This window comes from Primulina eburnea, chromosome 13 (assembly GCF_022965805.1).
Source record: "Primulina eburnea isolate SZY01 chromosome 13, ASM2296580v1, whole genome shotgun sequence".
Lineage (NCBI taxonomy): Eukaryota > Viridiplantae > Streptophyta > Magnoliopsida > Lamiales > Gesneriaceae > Primulina > Primulina eburnea.
In genome coordinates this window covers 19,434,802-19,445,374 of record NC_133113.1, presented here as the reverse complement: position 1 = coordinate 19,445,374, position 10,573 = coordinate 19,434,802, and the positions used below count along the sequence as shown (strand labels likewise).

Sequence of the window (10,573 nt, the reverse complement as noted above, 5' to 3'; positions counted from 1 at the left end):
ATTCTAAATTGCCACTTGCGGAATTTACATATAACAATAGTTATCAGGCGACGATTGGCATGGAACCATACGAGGCATTTTACGGCAGGAAATGTAGGTCACCATTGAATTGGGTTGAAGTCTGTGAAAGAAAGATGTTAGGGCCAGAATTGGTCCAACAGACTGCTGATGTGATTTCTTTAATCCAAGACAGAAAGAAGACGGCCCAATCCAGACTGAAAAGTTATGCCGATAACCGAAGAAGGCCTTTGGAGTTTGAAGTTGGAGATCACGTATTTGTCAAAATTGCTAATCCCAAAGGCATTATGAGATTTGGCAGGAAAAGAAAGCTGAGCCCAAGATTTATCAGTCCATTTGAAATTCTGGACAGGATTGGAGAAAGAGCATATCGTCTATCCTTACCGCCAGACTTGGATAGACTCCACAATGTATTTCACGTCTCAATGCTCAGGAAGTACATCTCGAACCCTTCCCATGTTCTCAGACATAAACCGTTGGATCTGATTCCGAGCTTTACTTATCAAGAAGTACCGATCCAGTTTTAGATCGCAAGGTTAAAGTACTAAGGTATAAGGAGATCGGCATTACTAAAATTCTTTGGCGTAATCAGTTGGTTGAAGAAGCAACGTGGGAGCCTGAGGAAGAAATGAAACTGCGATAACCTGAGTTATTTGCACAGTAATGGCAATTTCGAGGACGAAATTTCTTAAGGAGGGGAGAATTGTAACGCCCAGACATTCATATGCATATGATGTAAGGTAATGATTATGATTAAGTATGGTCATTATTCCTTTTATGGTTTATTATGATGATCGTTTGGGATATGTGATGTAATGGTGATGGTTTATGGCTTCAAGATATGATATGAATGGTATTGAATGATTTAGAATGAAAGAAATAATGGATGGGTAGGATATAAAGTTGATCATTAGCCAAATAGGTAATGGAAGTACTGAAACGGTATGAAACTGTGGCAGTAGTTGTGTTTTTTAGCATAATGTTTTGTATATTGATCCAAATGATGTGAGGCCAATTCCATTAGAAATATAAGACATAAGGCTATAACTTTCATGTTTTTAGTTTTGTTCAAATCATTGTCGAAGTCAAGCCAAAAGCACCCCGAAGCGTGTCGTATGTATTGTCGTTCCTCCAATGACACATGTTGAAAGATTTAGCATAACTCTTTTCTACAATATTCAAATGACATGCAGTCAATTGGAGATCCAAGCCCAAACATAGAGCTACAACTTTGATGTTTACCACTTTCTCATATTATAAAGGGAAGAGGCATTTCTGGAGCAATCTTTCGAGAAGCTGTACGCAGAACGCGCGCCGGGACAGCACGTGCCGTGCTAGGGCGGTAATGTTTGACCACCCCAGCACGCCTGGAGTTGTATTTTTGGGTTTCGGACAGTATCGATTCTAAGCTAGGGTAACCCTTCATCTTCTTCTTCTTCTATCATTCAATCAAGCAAATAATCTTTAATCTGGAGTTTGAACTTCATCTTTTTAGTGTAAGGAGCTAAAGTAAGTGGTTTTCTTCTTTTTCTTATGAAGTTTGGGGATGGTAGTTGTGATGTATTGGATTAAATGGTAATTTAAGATTATTATTTGGGTGTTGATGGTTAGTTATTGGGTTTATTGTTGTAGGATCATCGTCAAGGGTTTAGGAAACCAATTTCTCCAAGTGTAGTAAGTGGAATCATTTCTTCAATGCATCACATGATCCTATATGTATGTGTTTTGATGATTTTATGACGTTAACTTCTTTCAAATTCCATTCATGATATATATATGTAAATATGTATATATGGTAGTGAAATGATATGCATTTTTGAATGAAAGGAGTTAAATTTTAAATGATGCCTCTAAGATGTTCGATAAAATGTCTGAATGAAGTTTTATATGATTGAATGATTGGATTGATAGTGATAGTAGCGGTGTTGCCTCTGGCAATTCTAAATCCGCAATGTAATTGGCCAATTAATGATGAAAACATGTGCTCTCTTATAAGATGCATTTTATGCAGAGGTACATGTCCCTCCTATAAGATTCTCTTTTACGAAGAGGGTTAGCAATGAATGAACTATCTTATAAGAACTATCAATTCTTCAGTTGATCAATGATATGAATATCATCCCTATGTATTGTTGTATTATGATTTTGAATGATGATATTAATGATGATTCGAAGTTTATGAAATGAGATGGATAATGTTTTCAAGAAAATGAAATTGAGGCTATCCATTTTATGTTTTACAACAAATTGATATATATATATATATATATATATATATATATATATATATATATATATATATATATGTATCTTGTTAGTATTGATTCCATTTGCTGAGTTTTATACTCATTCCAGTTATGTTCATGTGATGCAGGCACATGTAAGAAAGATTGATCATCCCTGAGTTGTCAAAGCGAGTGAAGGACATATGCCAAACTTTGGAGATTTCGATTGGATGTTATTTTGATGTGTTGAACTTTTGGTTATTTGGGAAACCTTGTAAATGTTGTTTTGGTATTTGAATTAAAAATATGTGTAGATATTATATTAAATAGTATCTGATGTATATGAAAATCTTTTGCATGTATTTTATGTGTTGCTTGAGACAGGTGGCATGTCCTTTTTACGAGGAGATGCTGCCCAAATTTTTTAAAAGTACACATTTTCTCCAAATTATATTTTAAAGCTTCCGCGCTTATTATGTATTTTAGTCACGAGTGTTACAGAACTACTTCGAAGATTTTAAAAAATCCTCAAACTCGAACCCAAACTCAAAAAAATCGGAGATTCTGTCTCTATTTGGGATTGCATCAAACCCGTGGGAAAAGTTGTTATTCCTACCAATGGGCCACAATAATGTTAATAATGTTAAATTTGAGTTTATTAGATATTCGGGTCTGGTCTGTTTATCATATTGGGCCACATTTAATATACTACTCGAGCGGCTGCTTCCATTTACAAACACTAGACCTAGAGAAAATTCTCCTTTAGTCCCGGGGGAATTAGGAAGACGCCTCACAGAACACACACAGAACTAAGCTTTTCAAGTGCGTAGGCACGAGGCGGGAGTGCGAACGCAAGAAATTGTAAGTTTGCGCATTCACTTTTGATTGTCTTCTGCATTAAATGCTAGTGATTTTTGTGTATTTGTTTGTATATCAAGATAATATGAGGAGGTTTTGATTTTTCAGAAAATGGCGGAAAAGTCAGTAACGATTAGAACAAGGAAGTTCATGACGAATCTTCTTCTATCCAGGAAACAATTTTTATGCTTACGTGAATTTTGTTGTTTTCTCGTTTGCCTGTGTAGTCGTGTTTACAATTTTTATGAACTGGCATGGATGTCCACTACCACTTACATGAGATCATCGGTCATGCTTTACGGGGTGGATTGGTTCCTGGTCATGCTTCACCTCATTCCAATCCATATCTAAACCCGGTCATGCTTTACCGGGGTGGAGAGGCCCCCGACCACGTTCACCGGTTTCCAAACCCGTTCACAATTGGTCACAAGACATTTAGTATACCTCAAATGCATAAAATATTTTTTTTGCACGTCGAACATACTTATAAATTATTGAGAGATTCGTTGGATCTCACTTGGAGCTACTGCTGCACATACATACTACTACATTATTCCAACAATTTAAAATTGCATAACTTAACCGTACCATACCAACTTACCACCGAAGTAACTAAATAACTTATCATTTTCCAGACCCCTCGGGACTTGACCACGTTTAATCAACATACTAAACCACGACTCAAACCCCGAATCAATCTTGACATGGAGTATGAAATTTTCCAAGCAATGGAAGACACAGACCTCGCCTAAACCATAATTCAACGTTCTCTATTCAAACTTCGTGACGTCTAATCTAACCCTCACTAAGCTTGGACATAATGACGTATTAGTACCCAAATGAAGCAATAGCACCTAAACTCAAAGCCCAAAGATACCGGAACCAGCGCCACTTCAGCGCCTGACAGGCGCCTAGGTGCTACCCTCCAGAGCCGCGGCACTGCATGATGCGAAGCTGCAGCGGTGCTGAAGTGCAGCGCCTGACAGACGCCTAGGCGCTACCCTACAGCGCCGCGGCACTGCATGATGCGAAGCAGCAGCGCTGCGGCTCTAGCCTTGCGCGAACTCAGCCCCAAAAATTCATCTTCTACCCATTCACTTCCCTCTGCCTTCTAATGCAACCAAACCCATTCCGACTCGAAACGAAACAACGAAAGACGACTGATCCCAACACAAGACACATCCTACGCAGCAATGACCACTCGGTGATTACCAACGAAGCCTGCAACAAACAATTCTCAAGAACACATTTGAAACACGTTACAGTTTGAGCAGTACCACGAAAATGATCATAACTCACTCGTTTATTGTCAAAAATTTACGAATTTACTGCCAAATCGAAGGTATCAAAAAGTACTATGTTTGATATGTTGAAAGTTTTTCCATAAAGTCGACCCAAAATTCATAGTACTCGAAATGACAGCAGACTCGGTTTTGAAATCTAAAATTTTGAAACGAATTTTCTCAAACTTTTGCTTAACAAACACGAATTTTTACTCACAATAAACATCAAAACATATATTATGACAAGATCGATTTAAAAACGAAAGAATATACATGCCTGATCTTTAAAACTCACGATACGGCGGATAACGATGCGAGGGAATGCGAGACTCGATCCGGGACGGCTTGCGGCACGATTTTTGCTCGAAAAACAAAATTAAATCTTCAGTAATTATGCAAGGGAGAAATGACTGCTGGAAGAACCTAAGAACCCTAGGTTTTCTCCTCCAAAAAGAGTGAATGCAAGGTGTGTGAATTGTGTGTGCTGATGGTGTGTGTAAAAAACGTGTAAGTGTGTGTGAGTGTGTGTAACATGTGAGATTAATTAGGCAAAAATAGCATGTTAATTAATTAATTAACATGCTAACCCAATTAAATTTATTAAAATTCCCTAATTAAAATACACGTGAAAAACTTTAAAAATTTAAAATCTTAAAATCACATAATAAATTAAATTAAGCTTTAAAATTGCTTAAAATTTAATAATTTTTTTAAATACCAAATTTCATGACTTGAAATAAAAGACCACATTTCTCAAAATCACGTAAATCGTCGTCGATCTCTTTTCACGATCCCGTATCGAATATTCATCTGAAACATAAAACTCAAGAAAAATTTTAAAGTACATCAATTAAGCATAAAATAATTTAAAGTCATGCACAACAATCAATCATGTCTTGCTAAAATCATTTTACAATTAAATAAATAATTTAGCAATTTAAATAAATACAAGGGTTTACGTGTACTGATTTTTGAGCTATACTCTATGAGTTTGTTTTTAAAGTTTAATTGTGTTTAAAGTTTAGAGTGAGTCTCATATGAGACCGTCTCACGGATCATAATCTGTGAGACGGGTCAACTCTACCCATATTCACAATAAAATGTAATACTCTTAGCATAAAAAGTAATATTTTTTCATGGGTGATCCAAATAAGAGATCCGTCTCACGAATACGATCCGTGAGACCGTCTCACACAAGTTTTTGCCTAAAGGTTTAATGTTCTACTTTCTTTTTGTTCCTGCTTATCGCGCCATTGAAGCCTGAATTGAAGGAGAAATTGGCTAGGATGTATGAGGTAAAGGATCCAAATGCCATTTTCGTATTCAAATTCAGGACTCACTTTGGAGGAGGGAAATCTACTGGGTTTGGGTTGATCTACGATTCTGTTGAAAATGCGAAGAAATTTGAGCCCAAATATAGGCTTATCAGGGTAATTCATCTGTTTATTTAGCTTTTATTTCTTTTAATTCTGGAATTTATTTGAGTCTGGTTCGTAAAAGTACTTTTATGAATTTAAAGCTATATTCTTAGCATTCATTGATTCTGGAACTTTGTAGCCAATTTCTTCTGAAGGTGCTGTCTTTTGACATTAACTGCATTGATGGCATCGGTTGATCTGATTTTGATGGATGTATTTTAAATAACTATTTGAGATCCACCAAAATTACTATTGAAATTACATAACTTATTATAGGTGGATTTAGAATTAATTTCAATTTTTGCCATTATAGCAAGTCAAGAAATTTGAAATCCATTAATACTAAGTCTTGAGTTTTGGTTTTCCATCAGTTTGTGGAACATTAAGAGATCCATGTGTTTATGTCCTCCATCTTAGCTCTTAGCCTCTTATATCACTAATTATTGTTGCCGAAAAGTACTGAAAAGTCTAGAAATTTTTTTGCTCTCAACGTTTCCAGGTTTTTACTGTCTAGCTCTCAGCGCGTTAAAGTTTTTAAAATCATTTACCTGTTATTGTTTTGATACGAAGAACAGCACTGGAATCATTTACAAGGGCACATTATACCAGAACTCCCTATGTTTCTGACAAAATATCTGAAACCCATGTTTGCAGAATGGTCTTGATACCAAGGTCGAGAAGTCGAGGAAGCAAATGAAAGAAAGGAAGAACGGAGCAAAGAAGATTCGTGGTGTTAAGAAGGTAAATTATGTGCCATGCAATCAATATTATTTATCCACTTTTATGTACCGAGGCTGCTTAAGAAATTGCCATACAAAAAACGCATTGCTCAAATCATAATTTTTTTATATCAAGTCTTGGAGCCATTCTGCTGCTGCAACCATTTTTCCTGGAGTAAAAAGGTCTCCTTCTAACAGAATTGTATATTAAGTTACCTCTGCTAACCGTGGTTTTGACTAAATTTGTGCAGACTAAGGCGGGTGATGTAGCCAAGGCCGGCAAGAAGAAATAAACCTGCGAGCGCTATCGTGCGTTTTGGATTTGAAACCGGGAAAATTGTCCTACAATGTGTTGTTTTTTGCTTAATCTTACAATTTTCAGTAGTTTTGAATGATAGGATTGCATCACTTTGGGATCTAGTTTAACTAAAATTTTCGTAGCTGAGAATTTTCTTCTTAGAGCCGCCTTTCTAGAAGAGACCGTGTATGCTCTTTCTTTTTTCAAGTCATTTGTTACGTCGTTATTTTGGGAGTACAGTTGAGATTTTGGATAATATTTGTTTAGAATTTGATCTGATTACGTTTTGTCTGAATGATTCGTAGCAAAAAATATTACTTCCATGGAGTAAAATATGTATCATACAGTAGAACTTGTAATCAAACAAAATTTGCGTGCCTATAATTGAAGTATGCGTCTTTAAAATACAAGATTCAAATACCTAAGATGTGTTATTTGTCCTTCTAAACATTGTCTTTTGTGTTGGATTATCATTTTTTCGTGCTCATTTTTTTTTTTACATTCAAAATGTATATCAACGTTATATGATTTAAAACAGTCATATAGTGTTTTGATCTGTTTATCTTTACGTATTTAATGTTCGACATCAAACTAGTCCAAGATTAGTGGAGTTGGTCTTTTTTATAAATCAACTCCTTGTATCGCTACGAACGGATCTTCTTCATTCGTTCATCAAAATAAAGTCAACGATCAGAGATTGAGTTTCTCGTGTAGCTCACACTAGAGATATAAACGATTTATCGTCAAAATTGGATAATCGAAATTTCAAATATTCGACGGTGTTGCGGCAGAGTCGGGATGATGGCACCGTGGAAGTGGGTAGCCAAATTTTTCCTTCAAAAATTGAAGTCGGCCTAAAATTTGTTTTGGCATAGGAGGAGAAGATTTTGTGAATTTTCTTGTATGGTTATGTCATTAATTAAAATTTTCATGTAGTACATATCATGCGATCTCAACTCTTGATAATATATATATATATATATATATATATATATATATATATATATATATATATGTAAAACTAAAAGATCATAATTTATTTTATTAATTAATTGTTAAATAATTAATCAATTCTATACTCCTATAAAATATTCGTATTAGAATCATGTACATATAGTAATAACCCCTACTAACATTACTATTTAATTAGTAGCCTTATATTTTTCATCAACCTCTTGATCAAGAATGTCAGAACTAGCATTATTATTTAATTAGTAGCATCATTCTTCTCATCAACTCCTTGATCAAGAATGTGAGAACTAACATTATTATTTCATTAGTAGCTTCATTCTTTTCATCAACTCCTTGATCAAGAATGTTAGAACTCAAATATGATCGTCCCTATCATATCATGGTAAGAGCGTCTAGTAACATTGCTCCATGATCCTCGGGTATCATTAATGGTGCATGCAAGAGTTGGAAATGAATTCGATAACAATTTGATGTATCTTTAAGTAATAATAATGACGTCGTATGTGCAACTAGGAAAACACATTTCCTTAAAGTACATGTTTTGCTCTGGTTAAAGACTCTTTGCATTATTAATCTATCAGATCACATAAGATATCTTCACTTGTAAGCAAACGGTAAATCCATTACTAAAATGCATTGACTTCTACGTATTTTGAAACTACATCCAATATTGCTGTCTGTTGACCTTCAATGCAGTCGTTAAAACGGATCAAAATTGCATGTTAGTACGTAGTGCCTCTACGTTGTACTGATAAAAGGACTAATGATAAACAACCATAACCGCAAACTATTCTATTCGATAAGTGAAACCACTTGAACATTCCGAGAGAAAGTTGTATAATGTATCATCAAATGATCATTCATCTGTATGAGAAGGTGTCCTTATCAATGAAACATATTGTTTACATAACAGATTTCATAAGTTGTACAATGTATCGTAGCGAGTCAGATCTCATGTTAATTTTGTATATTCAAAGACTTTACTTATGCAACTTCCATACATATAACGTAATTGTCATAATTAGATAAAACCATAATTACATAAAACCGTAAAGTACTCTTAAAATAAAAATTATTTTTATATAAAAGTTTATTAAACTCATGTCACAAATTGACTCGCTAAACACTTATTCTAACAATCTGGTCATCCAAACATTAAAGTGTCAGTGCAACTGATTGGCTATTATAATGTGTCGCACGTAAATGTTATGGGGTATTATCTAGCGACGATGATACTAGTTGAATGTATCAAAAAAAAAACGGAACATCGCAATTCGATATTTGTTTCTTTTAGCAGATGGATTATATACTGTAAATATTAGATTTAATAATTGTTTCCTAATCGATAAAAAAAATATTTATTACACTCCATGTTTTCATTTACTTCTGGTGATTGTTGTTCCTTTCAAGATGGTAGCATCATCCTAAAGCACTCAGTTCTGTTGGTTGACCCTCGCCGTGTTCGCCAAGGACGTGGCCATGCCACCAGGGTCCGCTGCCATATCCGGCATGTCCCTTATCTCATCCTGTATCACTCCCTCCGCGTCGTCACTCGCCACAACCTTGTCACGAGTTAGTTTCTCCATTGCATCTTATAAATTACACAGCAAAACAATTAATCTAATCGTAACTTAAATGGAAAGCAAAAGAACAACAATACGACGTGCATAAATGGTTCGAGCACAAAATTTTACCATTAAAATGTCCCCGAGCGTGGTTTTGCCCTCATCTCGGGCTATCCCGACATTGTATGCGGCGGCTGATTTTGATTCTTCTTCTCCTACGCCTCCAGGCACATGGTCCAACCCAGTGGCTCGAGCCTCCGCAGCCTGTAGTGCGGCGACGTCACTTTAATCAACTGGTGTGTCAGCAGCGGAGATGGTTGTGGACTCGAGTGCTTCCCTGATGGTACATGTGTCGGGGTCCACAACTGATGCAGGATTAGGCATCGTCGCTTCCTTTGGCAGCTCATATTTCCCCACAATCTGGAGATTTTTACAATCGAATAAAATGAATTCATGTCATGTCTAATAATATATGGGGGAACTGCTAAAGATTGATTGACTAGAATATTTCTACTTTTCCGCCAACGGCTTTTATTATGATGCGATAGCCATCGACATCGGTTTCTGACACGGCGGCGCCCTGATCTCTCGTTATGCAAGTCATGTCATTGTGGCCAACCACACTGCATTGCGCATTCCAGTTGGCAGCAGATTGCATTGTTCCTGCCACACCTCTGTAGGATCTTGGTTTTCTCATGCTCAAAATGCAAATAAAGATTTAAAAATTTTAGATCTTGACAATCAAGATGTATTTAGACACTCGTATGGTTTTATAATTAAACATTCATAGAGCGTTAAAATATATACCATTGGTGAAAGAATCACTAGGCTCCAACTATTCTGGTATAAGCGGATGTAACTCTTGTTGTAAATCCCTACGAACAATCTTCAAAGAACTCCTTCCTTCAATATTCGAATCAGGTCCACGACTAGAAGATTTATTCCTCTTTTAATTTGCACTAGAAAAATTAGAAGATATTTTTACGTTGGAGATCAAAGTTTGAGAGACGGCTCAAACTCTTTTTCAAAAGAGAGGGCCACAAATTGAGAGACTTTGGGAGAATGGATTTTCGAAAATATCAAGGAGAAGGAGGCTAGGGTTTTTCGAAAATTTGTGAATCAATTGTGTTTAACCTTAAGCCTAATACACATATATAAAAGCTTAGGGCCCGTTAATTAAATTAAATATTTAATGAGCTTAATCAATTAATTATTCT

General features: G+C 35.7%; 1 protein-coding gene and 1 pseudogene across 1 annotated transcript; one reads left to right on the top strand and one right to left on the bottom strand.

Moving 5' to 3' along the window:
* Positions 1 to 5,603: 5,603 nt before the first annotated feature.
* Positions 5,604 to 7,203, top strand: LOC140809508 (small ribosomal subunit protein eS24z-like). The gene is made up of 3 exons (XM_073167163.1): positions 5,604 to 5,814; positions 6,457 to 6,543; positions 6,773 to 7,203. Exons 1-3 carry the CDS (start codon positions 5,671 to 5,673, stop codon positions 6,812 to 6,814), a joined length of 273 nt encoding a protein of 90 aa, XP_073023264.1. The 5' UTR covers positions 5,604 to 5,670; the 3' UTR covers positions 6,815 to 7,203.
* Positions 7,204 to 9,148: 1,945 nt separating this feature from the next.
* Positions 9,149 to 10,053, bottom strand: LOC140810338 (late embryogenesis abundant protein D-34-like; annotated as a pseudogene).
* Positions 10,054 to 10,573: the final 520 nt, after the last annotated feature.